At 43.3% G+C, this 15,971-nt stretch overlaps 1 protein-coding gene across 1 annotated transcript in view; it reads right to left on the reverse strand.

The window, feature by feature from the left end:
- The window catches only part of CNTNAP5 (contactin associated protein family member 5), a 985,000-nt gene that overhangs the window by 139,591 nt on the left and 829,438 nt on the right, over window positions 1-15,971 (reverse strand). Inside the window, exon 18 of the mRNA XM_051848810.2 lies at window positions 970-1,209. Coding sequence (XP_051704770.2) covers window positions 970-1,209 — 240 coding nt within the window. The remainder of the gene's footprint in view (window positions 1-969; window positions 1,210-15,971) is intronic.

Below are 15,971 nucleotides of genomic sequence, written 5' to 3' on the forward strand. Positions count from 1 at the left end.
GTGACTTAGCATTTTTAAGGGTTCTTCAGCGTTAGATTCTATGGTCCTTTGGTGACATTTGTGGATGAAGGAATAGAACAGAAAATATCACTGTGTCACTAACATTTGGCTGACACACCAGAAGTGAGAGGCCATCATTTCCAGTCCTCAGGTGGCTTCACTGTCATCCACAGTGTGCTGTGCTGTAATTACCCATGCAGTTCAACTGTGTCTGCAATGGACACAGGTGAGGATAATGAGTCCATGCAATGATGCTGAGTGTCTACACCAAGGGAAATAGAGGGAGAGTAAATGATGAGGGCTTTCCATGGCTCTGGGTACTGTGTACCCTGACCACAGCCTATACCTGCATTACACAAGGGAGCTAAACAAGTGCCTGGCACCAGTTTGTGGCGCAGCACATTAAGCCACTGTCTGAAATGCCAGCATCCCAGATCAGGGCAGGTTCAAGTCCCAGCTGCTCTTCTCCTAATCCAGTTCCTGCTAATGGGACTGGGAAGACAGCAAGAGACTCAGATGGAGTTCCAGGCTCCTAGCTTTGGTCTGGCTCAGCCTCAACCACTGTGGCCATTAGGTCAGTCAATCAGCAAATGGAATCTCTCTGTCTCTCCTCTCTCTCAGTCATTCTGCCTTCAAGAAATAAAAATATTAAAGATTTATTTTATTTATTTGAAAGGCAGAGTGACAGAGAGAGAGGGAAAGACAGAGGATGAGATCTTCCCTCCGCAGGTTCATTCCCCCAAAGAGCCATAACAGCCAAGGCAGGGACAGACCAAAGACAGGATCCAGGAGCTTCTTGAGTTCCCTCCCCACAAGGGCCCAAACACTTGGGTCATCTGCTGCTGCTTTCCAGGGTACATTTGCAGAGATTGGATCGAAAGTAGAGCCCCTGGGACTTGGACTGGAGCCCATATGTGATGCTGGTGTGGGTTCCTGAAATTAACATTTTTAACAAAGCGTCTGGCATACCTTTTTTGCAAAAGGGCCCTTCATATGGTGAGTTGGTGCAGTCGCACAGGTAGCCACTATGCTTCTCCACACACTTGCCCCCATTGTGGCAGATGCTGCCATAGCTGCTGCAGTGGCCAGGGCAACCTGGCCTCACTCCAGATGTGACCTTTGCCCTCTCCTCCAGGTCCAGTCTCTGTCCATTCATGTGTAAGGAGCGGATGCATCCTAGGAAGCCTTTCTGTCTTGATGATGTTCCTCCTGCAGGCAAAAAACAAATAAATAAAAGAAAAACCGTATTTCAGTTTTTAGGATGAAATAATTTTAGGTTTCCTAGCCACATTGGTAAAGTTAACTGTTGTTCCATTGCCAAACTGCGCTGAACTTTTCCACTAAAAAGTTTCTACTGAGAGGACATCAAAGAATCTGGAAAAAATGCATGTACTTCTAGGCTGGGAACGGTGGCATCTCCTTCAAGAAGGAGACAGCCTATAGTTTTGTGGAATCCAGAACTTCACAGGCCTTAAGGGTGAAGTTTCAGATGTCCAAGTCCACTGCAAATATAGTAAAACAGGTCTGTACACAGTCTACAGAAGACTGTAATCTGAAGTAGGAGACTCACGATGGGACTCCCCTTCTGGCAAAGGTAGAAGCAGGCTGGTAGGCTCGACATGACAGAGGCACTTCCTAAAGCATATGTAGCACAGTGCAGAGACGTGGGTTAGGGTGCAGCTTCTGACTTTCAGGGTAAAATCAAAGCTTTCTGAGTGTCCTGTTTCCATTGGAAATGTACGATTCTACCAGTCTGCCCTCTTTGATGCCAGAAAAATGCATTTTGAGAAACAACAAACCAAGATATTAAATGAAATCCCATCAGCAGGCATTTATTTGGCACTGGGAATTCTGAGTGAACCCAGGAAGGCAGAGTCCCAAGCTTCTCTTAAAGCACACACATTTCTTTTTTTTTTTTTTTTTTTTTTTTTTTGACAGGCAGAGTGGACAGTGAGAGAGAGAGACAGAGAGAAAGGTCTTCCTTTTTTTGCCGTTGGTTCACCCTCCAATGGCCGGCGCAGCTGGCGCGCTGCGGCCGGCGCACCGCGCTGATCCGATGGCAGGAGCCAGGAGCCAGGTGCTTTTCCTGGTCTCCCATGGGGTGCAGGGCCCAAGCACTTGGGCCATCCTCCACTGCACTCCCTGGCCACAGCAGAGAGCTGGCCTGGAAGAGGGGCAACCGGGGCAGAATCCGGCACCCCGACCGGGACTAGAACCCGGTGTGCCGACGCCGCAAGGCGGAGGATTAGCCAAGTGAGCCACGGCACCAGCACTACATTTCTTTTTTTTTTTTTTTTTTAAATACACTTATTTATTTGAGAGGTAGAGTTACAGAGAGAGAGGGAGGGACAGAGAGAACAGTCTTTGGGAGCTGGGCCGATCCAAAGCCAGGAAGCAGGAGCTTCTTCTGGGTCTCCCATGCAGATGCAGGGGCCCAAGGACTTGGGCCACCTTACACTGCTTTCCCAGGGCATAGCAGAGAGCTGGATCAGAAGAGGAGCAGCCAAGATACAAACCTGCTCCCGAATGAGATACCAGTGCTACAAATGGGAGCTTATCCCACTACTCCACAGTGCAGACCCCCACATTATATTTCAAATTCTTTAAGTGGCCTATTCTTTTTTTTTTTTTTTTTAAATTTGCTTCTTTGCTTCTCCTTTAACACTTATATTCCTGGCATGAGATAACAAACGCTGCATTTCCCATTTGATCCCCTTCATGGAAACGTATTTTAGTTGATTAGTTGCTAGACTAAGATGTGATAAAGTGTGCGCGCACACATGGGTGGGTGGAGGACAAGTCCAAGTCTTCACAATCTACCAAATGTGCTGCTGGAGAGAAGGCAGAAGGGAAAGGATCAAAGGACAGACTGACTTGACATTTATTTTTTGTATCCTTAGTATATGCACGAGCCTTATTCAGTTCTAATTTCATATTCTACAACATTATACATCATAGATTACCAGATAAAAATAAACGTGGGTCACATGAGAATTCTCATTGTGTTATCTCATGCATGGAAGATAGATGTAAAAAAAAGAAACAACGATGCATGTTAGAAGGAAACCTAAAGAATTCCTGGGGGAGAGCATTTGATACAGAGATTAAGACACTACTTGGAGGGCCGGCGCTGTGGCATAGTGGGTAAAGCCACCGCCTGCAGTGCCGGCATCCCATATGGGTGCTGGTTCAAGACCTGGCTGCTCCACTTCTGATCCAGCTCTCTGCTATGGCCTGGGAAGGCAGTAGAAGATGGCCCAAGTCCTTGGGCCCCTGTACCCACCTGGGAGACCCAGAAAAAGCTCTTGGCTACTGGCTTCGGATCGACCCAGTTACTACCTTTGCAGCCATCTGGGGAGTGAACCAGTGGATGGAAGACCTTTCTCTCTCTCTATGCCTCTGCTTCTCTGTAACTCTGTCTTTAAAATAAATATATAAAATTCTATAAAAAGAAAAGATACCACTTGGGTGGCTGGCACTGTGATGCAGTGGGTTAAGCCACTGTCTTCAATGCAGCATGACATATGGGCATCGGTTTGAGTCCTGGCTGCTCCACTTATGATAAAATTCCCTGCTAATGCAGCGGGGAAAGCAGCAGAAGAGGGTTCAAGTGCTTTGATCCCTGCTAACCACTGGGAGACCCAGCTGAAGCTCCTGGCTCCTGGTTTTGGCCTGGCCCAGCCCTGGCCATTACAGCCATTTGAGGAATGAATTAGCACATGGAAGATGTCTCTCTCTCGCTCTCACTCTCGCTCTCGCTCTCACTCTAGCTCTCTCACTCTGACTTAAAAAGAAAGAAAAGAGACACCACTTGGAATGACACATCCTTTATGAGAGTGACAGGGCTTGACTTCTGGCTCTGCTTTTAATTGCATCATCCAGCTGATGCATACCCTGAGAGGCCACCAGTAATATAGCACAAGTACTTGTATTCCTGGAACCTACATGGGAGACCCAGATTGAATATTTGACTCGTGGTTTCAATCCTGCTCAACCCCAGCTGTTGCTGGCATTTGTGGAGTGAACCAGGGGATGGGAAGATCACTCACTCACTCTCTCACTTTCTAATAATAATAATAATATCCAAAATAGTCTTTCAGAGGAAATTCTTTTTGCCAGGCATCCTGGCAAAAAAAAAAAAAAAAAAAAAAACAAACCAGGATGGTGGGATGACATGTAGGGTTCAGGGGGGCAGCCTTTTAAAATCACCCCTGCATCTAAAGGTGAAAAGAGCACATCACTAAGAGATAAATCAAATCTCTTATTTGAAGCAATGCTAAAACTTCACTGTGTCAGTGTTTTCAGTTCTGGTAAGTGATACCCAAGCAGGCTAGGAGGCCAAACCCAAATTGCATTCTTCTGTCGGTCTCAATTTCGTTTAGGAAATCTCCTTTTACCCACAAGATAAATCAATTAGTCACACACGCACATCACACAGGAAGACACAGCCTTTCTTTCCTAGAGACTGTGCAGAATAAAGAGGGGAGGATTTATGCAAGCAAATGCTTCGTGTTTTTTTTGTTTTCCTTATTTTGCAGTCACTCCCCACAGTGGATTTGAATAACTCTTCATCTATCTTGTTAGTGTCACTTTTCTTCCAGCAGAGGTAGAGAATGCAAGATCTATGGCACATTTGCTTGCATGTGACTTAGTCAACAAGTTTATAAATGGAGGAGAAGGTGATGGAGGTGGTTCCCCTAGAAGAAGAAATGCACTCCTTGAGGTTTGAGACACACAGAGCCTGGAGAGACTGCCCCAAATAAGCAGACATTTCAGTTCCAGATGCTGACAAAATACGACATGACCTCAACTGCACGATGAACTAAATACCAGCTTTCTTCTGGATGCTTTTCATTTTTACAAAGGATAAAAGGAGGTTAAGTTTCATTTTAATTTGGAGGTCAAGTTCCATTTTAATGTGTATACTTATTAAGCATTCAATATTTAAAAAAAAAAACCCATCCCACAGCTACACACACACACAAACACACACAGAATGGTGGCCAGTTCCCTGCATTTTCTGATGACATTACCTACTATATTTAGTGTTGTTTGAGGTATGCATCTGCTGTGAAACTTAGATACTGCACAGAAACAAAGCCAAAATCTCTCCCCACCCCTCCCACCTCACTCATAGCCATCCTTCTCCCCATCCCAGCCCATGCGTCTCTGGATGCAAGTGCTTCTTTCAGTCACGCTCTTGGTACAGGGCCCCTCACCTCTACCTTAACCCCTGCAACAACATTCTACTTTTAGACTCTTTCTATCCATTCACCACTTTGAAGCCAGAATGTATGCAAACTTGAAAGTTGGATTCTATTTCTTTTTGATGCCCTTCAGAGACTAATCAGTGTTCTAGGATCAGCTGAAATTCCTTGCACTACTCTACAAAGATATATGACCTCCCCTTACTCAACAACTTCTGCCTCCCACACTCCCCACTCTTACTCCAGTGCTTCCTGCATGCTGTACCACTTCCAGCTCCCCAGAATGAAAGGTTCTATCCAGACATTGAACCTCTTCACACGTGGTACATTTATTTGGTATGTCATTTTCCCCCATGTGCTTGCTGCACTACCCTTGCTACTCCATCCCTTAAATCACAAACACATATGTACCTGCATCCATCCCCACTCACATTATATTTCACTTATACTTCCATCCACCCAATGCTCGATTCTGTTAATTAGTTTTTTTAAAGATGAATACTACTGAAATTCTTGTTAAGTCTTCTAGCAAACTATCAGAAGCCCTAAGGACAATGAACTTGTTTCCCTGAACTGACAAACCTCAACTGAAGCTGCACTAGAGTCAGCTCCTTTAAGGTGTGACCACTTCATTCATCCATGTTGTCTGGCTGGCCCTTGGACATATTAAATTTTTTTTTACTATCACTCTTCACTTGTTTGTATCTTGACCTGTCAACACTTCATTGAAAAGTTGTAAGAACAACAAAAAACATGTAGTAGTATCCACAAACTTATAGTCACTTTTTAGAGATTCAAGCTTATCCTGCAAACTCTTGGAGAATCAGAAGTATGCCATTAATTCTAAATTTATACATATATGTATCTATATTTATGTATATACATATATATCTATATGTATCTATATATCTATATGTATCTATATATCTATATGCATTTATATTTATATATTTATATGTATCTATATATATATGAGAGAGATCAAGCATACCACTTGTATACTAGAAATTGCACACTACACACATTGAATTCTCATTGAGAAGAAGATGTTCTGCATACTCATATTCCATAACTGAGAAAACTTAGCATAGGAGAGACTGTTTTGGTGAGAGACAAGAGTTAGATTTTTCAGGGGCAGAGCCAGGACTAAAACCAGATCTGGTGAACTTTGAGACCTGCACACAGTTCTGCATCCACAAATCCCAGAATGAGCTCTTACAACAGACAATTTGAGCCAATACCATAACTAAATGATTCTTCTACTTTGTTCCCCTGATCTGATCTCTTACATGGTTTCTTTCATCACACAATAAATGGGAATGCATTCATCCTTGGCTTGTGTATCATTCTTCTTGACAACTCAGACCATTAGTTGGCTAGAAGCAATTTTGGATGAGACTCTTCAGGTGGTCCTTGGTATCAAGTGGGTTCATTATGATGATGTTTCCTTGGATGGAGTATGAATTGACTCTCAAAAACTTTACTACCATCATTCTGAGCCTTTCTCAGAAAAACTTCATGTGTCAGTTCAACAAATGTTCATCACTTTCGGCGAAGCTTCTCAATTCTTTGTGCCTGCCTTGAGCACGGCACAAAAGCTTCTGTGTCTCTCATAAGTGCCTGCTCTTTCCTATACACACTCAAGCAAAATTCCAGTGCTCAAGAACTCCTTTCTTGGGGCAGACATTCAATTTAGAGGTTAAAATGCCACATTGGACACCAGCATTCTAATTCCACTCTCAATTTCAGCTTTCTGCTATTGCACATCTGTGCAGGCAGCTGGTGATGGCTCAAGTAGTTGGTACCCTGTCACCAATATGAGAGATCCAGCTGGAGTTCCCAATTCCTGGCTTTGGCCTGGTCCAGCCTCAGCTGTTGAAGACATTTAGGGAGTGAACCAGTCTGTCTCTTTCCTGTCTGCCTCTCAAATAAATAAAACAAATGAACATTTCAGTGGTGTAAATAATGAATTTATTCACTGAACAATGCTGAATGTGCCAAGTCCATATTTTTTTCAAAAATTAGATCAGAACAGCACTGCTTTCTTTTTTCCCTCTCACTCTCTCTCCCTCTGTTTCCTGTCCTTCCCACCTCTCTCCCACCACCTTCTTTCTTTCCTGTCCCTGAACTTAGAATGGATCGGTTTGTTTCCTCTGAATTTCTTTGCTTAAAGTCAATAACCAACTGGGAAAATTCGCCACCCAGATTCCAAAATCAAAGGTAGCAGCAGTTTTAACATATACACAATGATTAAAACAAATACACAAACAATCAGCCATCTTTTTTCTAAATCCTCCTCCACCAGTTAACAAATCTCAGCCCTCCCTAGAATAGATATTTCTCAGAAACTAAGCCATAGGTTCATTCAAAGAGATAAATAGATGAAACAAAATACTGTAATTATAAACTGCAAGAATTTCTTTACTCATAGTTTCACCTGATACAGAATTATTTTATGGATAAACCCAGAAAACCACAAGATGTAAAATGACCCTGGAGTCTCTGAAAGGACAGTCAGTAGCAGGTGGAGGTTGAGCCATTCTCACAATCCCGTCATTAACATTGCCTTGACATTTCAATGCCTTTATGCCATAATCACCTTGGGGCTCTTTCTTATTCCAGCTTCCTTCATAGAATTGATGGCAGAAAGGCAGAAAGGTTACTAGGGACTTGGCATCAAATACGAGTGGGACTTCTGTTGTCAAAAAAAAATTAGCTAAAATTTGGACATAAAGCAAAAAGCATTGATGACATTTGCCAGAAGAGATACAAGCAGTTTCTTTACAGTATGACAAGTAATTCTGAAAAGGGTCCACTGAATATTAACTGGCTTGAATTCAACTTAATAACTTTCTTCATCCAAAATTCGCATTCTTTTTTTTTTTTTTTTAATTTTTTTTTTTTTATTTTTTTTTTTATTTTTTGACAGGCAGAGTGGACAGTGAGAGAGAGAGACAGAGAGAAAGGTCTTCCTTTGCCGTTGGTTCACCCTCCAATGGCCGCCGCGGCCGGCGCGCTGCGGCCGGCGCACCGCGCTGATCCGATGGCAGGAGCCAGGAGCCAGGTGCTTTTCCTGGTCTCCCATGGGGTGCAGGGCCCAAGCACCTGGGCCATCCTCCACTGCACTCCCTGGCCACAGCAGAGGGCTGGCCTGGAAGAGGGGCAACCGGGACAGAATCCGGCGCCCCGACCGGGACTAGAACCCGGTGTGCCGGCGCCGCTAGGCGGAGGATTAGCCTACTGAGCCGCGGCGCCGGCCAAAATTCGCATTCTTGTTAAGCTGCCTGTACATATGCTTTTGTCCAGATACTATCTAGTACAACATCTTACATGTTTCCTCTTCAATTGATGAATAACATAAGACACTTGAAATGAGTTTATTTTCTATTTGCCTGAGACCCATGGTTTTACCTTTTCTGGAGATTTTAACATATACTACCAGTATCAATTAAACACATATTATTTTTACTAGAAAATATAAAGCTATGGATAGGCATTAATCCCACACTTTATGATACCTTAGTCAAGTTTAGGAATAATAACAATCATCATGCTCATCATAACAAAATATGGACATATGTAGAGTACTTTTATTCTTTGGTAAACATGAGGCAAGCTGAGCACACCATCATTCACATTTTCCTGCTGAGAATGTTGGCATATATATTAGGTTAAAGGGCTTTTAGTATCCAGTTTCTTCAAAACTTGTATAAAAATTAAATAGAAACATACACTTATTTGGGAGCAAATATGAATTGAATTATTTGCATACATTTTTCATAATATGCATTTTCCACATGCTTTATGAAGTCACCTCATGAGGAGGCTTCAAAAAGTTCATGGAGAATGGAATTAAAATATAACCATGAGGGCCTGGCACTGTAGCATAGCGGATAAAGCTGCTGCATACAGTGCCCACATCCCATATGGGTGCCGGTTCAATTCCCAGCTGCTCCACTTCTGATCCAGCTCTCTGCTATGGCCTGAAAGGCAGTAGAAGATGGCCAAGTCTTTGGGCCCCTGCACCTACGTGGGAGACCTGGAAGAAGGTCCAGGCTCCTTCCTGGCTTCGGATCAGCGCAGCTCCAGCTGTTGCAGCCAACTGGGGAGTGAACCAGCGGGTGGAAGATCTCTCTCTCTCTCTCTCTCTCTCTCTGCCTCTCCTTCTCTCTGTGTGTAACTCTGACTTTCAAATAAATAAATAAATCTTTAAAAAAATATAACCATAAACTATTTGAAGCTTGGTCTTACACAAATATTTATTTATCTAATAAAAATCCAATTTATCAGATATATATATATACATATATGAATTTATATTTGTTTTATGTTTTTTTTAAATTTTGTTTGATAGGAGAGAATCTTGCATCCACTGGTTCACTTCCCAAATAGCCTCACTGGCCAGGGCTGGGCCAGGCCAAAGCCAGGAGCCATGAGCTTCATCTGGGTCTCCCACATGGGTACAGGAACCCAAGCACTTGATTCATCCTCGGCTGGTTTTCCAGGAGTGTTATCAGGGAGCTGGATCGGAAGTAGAACATTCAGGACTTGAACTGGCATCCATATGGGATGCAAGTGTCACAGACAGGGGCTTAACGTGCTATACCACAATGCCAGTCCCGGATTTCTAATTCTTTCTCACAATGTCTTCCAAATTCTGAGGTTTCTGAAACATTAGCACTCCTCCTACTACTTTTTTAAGAGGATGCTGTACTATGAAATTGTTTTTCTCATTTTTATCTCTTTGTCTATCCTTGCCTCCTTCCTTTTGTGAGTGTGTGATACATTCATTTATCTAGAAGAGAGACAGTGGGGTATTAAGAATGGAAATTGTAGGTGCACTGACCCCTAGTTGAGAGGAGAGCAGTCTCACTATTTTAAGCAAACCCAAACTCTCCATTGGAGTGCAGATGGCAGTGACAACACAGTGTTCTGAGGCTCTCATAGGCAGTCTCCATTGTGGGTACCTGCGCAGGCCCCAAGGCATGGAACTGCAGACTCTCTGCAGCCCTGGGGCATGTTGGCATCACTTATTCTCCCAAAAGCCTGTTTAAGCAATTCACACTCTGAACCATGATAAGACATCTGCTCCCTACATGCAAAGATTGCAAACAAGTATCAGGCTGCCTTCTAGGGCTGATTCCTTTAGATAGCATAGAGTTTTCTATTAACTTATTTCCCCAATATGAAGAGTTAAAACTATATTTTGTTCAAGAAATTGCCTTAACTAAAAATAATTAGATGCAATTTTTTCTTCTCTCTCTCTCTCTCTTTCTCTCTCCTTCTCTCTCTCCCCCTATCTCTCTCTGTAACTCTGCCTTTCAAATAAATAAATATATCATTTTAAAAAAAGTGTCTTGTGAGATATTGACTATCAAGCCCATTAGGCAGGTGGAACAACTGAGGCTCAGGGGAGGCACATGCCTTGCCTACAATCATAAAGCTACAAGTGTCACAGGTACCATTAGGAATTCTACATTCATTCACTTCCATTCATTTCCATTCATTTCTTAGGCATTGGTTGAAAACTCGCTACACTAACTATAGCAGAGAACCTGCAGTAGGCCCAGAGAGGGTGTAGATACATGAGACATGACACCTGCCTCCAAGGAAACCACTAGAGGGAAGAGAGGTGGTCATCAAGGCTTCACCATCAAGTATTAATGGCTGTGTTGGATTCTTCAACAAGCATGCACTGAGATGGAGTTAGAGCAGAGACTGTTTTTACAAGTAGTCCTTGGGAACAGCACCTATGAACTGAAGGGAGAGGAAGTACAAACAGATACTGTACTGGCCTCGCACAGCCCCAGAGCTGCTGTAACTGATCAAGGACGTTTCCCTTTGGGGAAATGCCCACGTGTTTTGCTGCCGTCAGTCACGGAATGTGGATCCCTCTGAGAAGGAAACGCCCTCAGTCAACCGTTTCTCTGCAGCTCAGCAGGTCCTGAAGGAGCAGGCAGGTGAAAGCTGACCGACTGGAGCACTCCCAGCTACGGCACATCGAGTCCTTCCTTGCAGGTGGACCTGGGCAGCCAGTGCTTATGTCGAGTGTAGATTGCTCAGTCCCTCTACACACAGAAGACAGGACCTGAGGGACGATCTTTGCTCTTTAGCCTAAGACTCTGGAGATGGACTTGGAAGTTAAATTAAGACTGCACTCTTCTTACTCCTCTTTGACAAAATTGCCTTCCTGCTGAAGTGACTTTGTATTCAAGTCCCATTCCCCAGGATAAGAGGAAACTTGTTAACAGGATGAGAACAGAGTGGGAATCTACCAACAATAATTGGGGGAAGGTTTTGATATTCTCTCTGCTCAAGAGAGTTCTCACCTCCTTCTATGACCCTTCCTGTTTATAGCCAGAGTCCCAGAGAAATCAAAACCAGTTCATCAGGCTTTAAGGAGCATCACAGCATCAGCGTGCCTGGGTGAGTTTTCTTCCAGAGAACCAGAACTTCCTCTGTGGCTGCTCAGCACCACCACCCTGTCACTTTAGCTCAGTGGCACCTGGGCTTTGGGAAAGACACAAACAGCTTCCTGAAGTCTCCTGTCCCTCAGATCAGGCCCTGGAATTTTCAGGGAATACTGCTTCCTTTTCCAGAATGATCGGGGTTGTGTGTCTTCTCTAACAATTAGGATTCCAATGCCACATCAACGATACTGCCATCATTTTGTTTCCTGAGTTATAAATGTTGACAGCTGGAAGTGCTGGGAGAATCAAATCACTGCTTCTAACGTGGAGCTCCCAAGTGGTGTAACTCTCAGGGCCACTCTCTCTGGGATGCATGGGAAAAATGATGTCATATTGTACTTCCCCCTTTAAAAGATGGTTGGAGTGGGTATTAGGGCACAGCTGGCTAGGCAGCCACTTGCACTTGACTGCTCTGCTTCCAGTTCAGCTCCCTGCTAATATGCCTGGGAAAGCAGTTGAAGAAGGCCTATCTGCTTAGGTCTCTTCCATCTATGTGAGAGTCCCACATAGAGTTCTGGCATTGGCCCAGCCCTGTCTTGGCTTCTGCAGGCATTTGGGAAATGAATCATGGAAGAGAAGATGGCTTTCACTCTATCTCACTCTCTTTGCTTTTCAAATAAATAAATAAATTTGTTAAAAAAAAATAAAGACAGGCCCAGTGCCTTGGCTCACTAGGCTAATCCTCCACCTGCGGCGCCGGTACTCCAGGTTCTAGTCCCGGTTGGGGTGCCGGATTCTGTCCCGGTTGCTCCTCTTCCAGTCCAGCTCTCTGCTGTGGCCCAGGAGTGCAGAGGAGGATGGCCCAAGTGCTTGGGCCCTGCACCCGCATGAGAGACCAGGAGGAAGCATTTGGCTCCTGGCTTCGGATCAGCACAGCACCGGCCAAGGCGGGCATTTGGGGGGCAAACCAACGGAAGGAAGACCTCTCTCTCTCTCTCTCTGTAACTCTATCTGTCAAATAAATAAATAAATAATCTTTTAAAAAATAAAGACAGAACTGTACCTATGAAATACATGGAATCTGTTCTCTTAATGTTAATATTTTTTGAAAAGAAACAAGGAAGACAGTATCACTATTGATGCATTTCGCCAATAGAAAAAAAATCCAAACAAAGAAGAAAACTATTCTGCTTCAATTGCCCATTATCAACCCAACAGAGACCAGTATACGACGAAATGAGCTTCAACTGAGGTAGGCAAAGTTGTAAATAAACATTTCAGAAACTTTGCTTGAATATGAGGGAGGCAGAAAACACTATAAGGGGCAATGGGGATGTATTAAAGGCGTCCAACTCTCAGCTTCTCCAAGAAGAGACATGATTTTGCTGAATGGGTGATTTTGCTCTTCCCCGCCTTGAATATAAACTAGCACCAATGTTCCTTCAAACAATTTTGGAGCTATAAAGATCTGATTTCACAGAGCAGGAAAGGAAAACTCACGAGGAGCCAGGTGGTCCTTCATCATCTGTTTTCATGGGAGAAGCGCTCACTGAGTGACACTTCCAGGTGTTTATTACATATCAACTGGATGGAGACACTCATGGGACCTGCCTGCTGGAGCCTTCAGGTCTGCTGCTTGTCTCAAAAATAAATCAGAACAATTTCCCATAAATAACTTTTATGGGGAACATTAGAAGTCACATGTTTGATTTTTTTCCTAAGAAAAAATGATCAAAATATTATTTGACATTGAAACAATAAACTTACTTGACAAATTAGGCCTGATAATCAGAAATGCATGTAATGTTAAAAGGCATTACCTTTCTGTCTGTGCTTTGCCATTGATGTAATAATAAGTACCAGCCTCCATATACTATGGCTTCAGGTACTAAATGTAGGAGATGATTTTCCAATCACTTTATAATTGTGGAAAGGATATATACCTCCTACTATGCTATGAGATATATTATGGGATAGCTGTTCGAGTGGAAAGCTCTGTGTCAGGAAAATCCTTCAGGAGGGCATGGACATGGATAAATTCTAAGTCTCTATTCCGTGAGAAGACTGTGGTGGTGCACCTGTGTGTGTGGCTACCTATGCCACGGATCATGAGTTTATGAAGTGCCAGAGCACAAAATTCATGTGTGTGCTAAGTCTGTCTGGCCTTGCCACTGGCAGTGCTGAGTTTGATGTGCTTCCCCTGAGATCAGGAATGTCAGTTTCCTACCAGCTTATGAACAGGAGCAGACATTTTTGGTGGTGGTGGCTGATATCTTCAAATTTTATGAGTGATCAAGTTGATGTAGTGTTTTCCCAGCAGATTGGAAGTCTGCAGTAACTTCAGTTTATTTTGATACAAACAGAACAGGTTTGGCTGGGGGTGGGGCTAGGTGGGGGGTGGGCTCATGACAGAAAAAAATAAAAGAAGTAAATAAAGTTCTAAAAATTAGTTTCACAAGCCCACATCTTCACAAGATTTCCCCTGTGTAATTGCAGTTTATTTGGAAAGATGTTATGTCGGATCTGGGGAAAAGACATTAGGCATGAAAATAAATGTAATTGTCACACATAATATGTACATGCAGGTAAAATATCTTTAAGGCTGGAAAGATCATCTATCAGACTTTCTATTTCCATTCTGTGGATCTAGACGGTATTGCACATAGGCTACTGAATTTCCACCAGGGTCCACACAGATCACTTCATTTCACATTATACAATGCACAGAGACTCTTGCTTTTCTCTTGCCACATCCTCAGATGGATGGACATGGCAGCAGGGAGAAGGGGCAATGCTATCAATGGTCTGATGTTGGGAATGGCACGTGCTTGCCCCATACATTTCCATAGCTGTGTGCTGTGAGGTTTCTCCTCTTCTGTTGAGCAAATGTCACCAGTGCAACTACATGGTTGCACATGTTGCTAATTCACAATATGACATTGCAACACTGATTCTAGGAATCAAGCACCAAGCATTCTCTCAGGGATCAGCACTTTAACCAGTCACAAGCCAATGAGGGGGCAGTGTGGAAGGGGCATGCTAATCTGTAGAGTGCAGCCTGTGTGTTTGTTACTTAGGAGGCACACACACCTGCAGCAGTGGGTATCAGTGAATGCAATGCTCAGTGATGCTCTATTTTGATGGAACAATCCTTCTGTGGCCAAAGACATGTCAACAGACATATCCACATTTATATTTAAGTAATGGCTCACTGAGTCTGCCCCAGTAAAAATGTCTACATTAATGACATGTTTTCCTGAATAACAAATATGAGGGTACTTAAAAATATTCATGGAAAATGGAATCAGAAGACAAGCTTAGGGACCAACATCGTAATGCAGCATCTTCTATCAGAGTATTGTTTCAAGTCCTGGCTGCTCCACTTCTAATCAAGCTTCCTGCCAATGTGCCTGGGAAAACAGCAAAAGATGGTCCAGTTGCTTGGGGTCCTGCCACCCCTATGAGATACTAGGTTGGAGTTCCTGGCTCCTGGCTTTGGACTGGTCCAGTCATGGCTGTTGGGATCATTTGGGGAATGAACCAGTGGAGGGAAGATCCTTCACTCACTCTCTCTCTCTTCCCCCCTCCCTCTCTGCTTTTCTAAAAAAAAAAATCTTAAAAAGTAACTTGTGCATATGATAATGTCTCCAGAAAGTGCATGAAAACGTGCATTAAAAACAAACTATGCACGGATTTCAAAATTTTCTTGTGACCAAAATAATTTTTTTTTTAATTTCCATGTTTCCATTAACTTTTTGAACCCCCCCTCATATAAATACCCAGTGCATCTAAATTTCCTAATGGCTGAGAGTGCAATTCTTTATTTTAGATACTATAACTAAGCAGAGCTTGTTTATCTGGGGAGTGATGGAATGACACAACGTGCAGTGTTGTTGCTTCAGCCGCCTTAGCCACCTGACATTTCTAAATCAGCATACCGCTAAATACTGAACAAAAAAATGCAAACCAACAGACTAAAATGACCTCCAGCAGCATTTGCTCTTCCTCAAGTACATTAGGCCAAATTCAATAAAGCAGAGCAACATCCGAGGTGAGATGTATTGGAGAGAAGTGTAATAAACGCAGGTGCTCTTGTCACTGATGGCTTTGGCCCCAGCCCCAGCAAGACACCTCCTCCAGACCCACTGACATGCTCTGACAGCTCACTGCACTTGTTCTCGATTTCCCTGATGCATCTGGAGGTGAAAGCCTACCAGGAAACACAGCTGCATCCTCTCCCTTTTGATATGCACAAAGTTTATCACAAAATCAGTCCATATGATAATTTCAGAGCCACATGAAATTTGCATGAGAGGGTAAAAAAAAAAAAAAAAACTATTCCATCTTTAAATTC

The sequence above is a fragment of the Oryctolagus cuniculus genome, chromosome 3 (genome assembly GCF_964237555.1).
Source record: "Oryctolagus cuniculus chromosome 3, mOryCun1.1, whole genome shotgun sequence".
In the NCBI taxonomy this organism is placed as follows: domain Eukaryota; kingdom Metazoa; phylum Chordata; class Mammalia; order Lagomorpha; family Leporidae; genus Oryctolagus; species Oryctolagus cuniculus.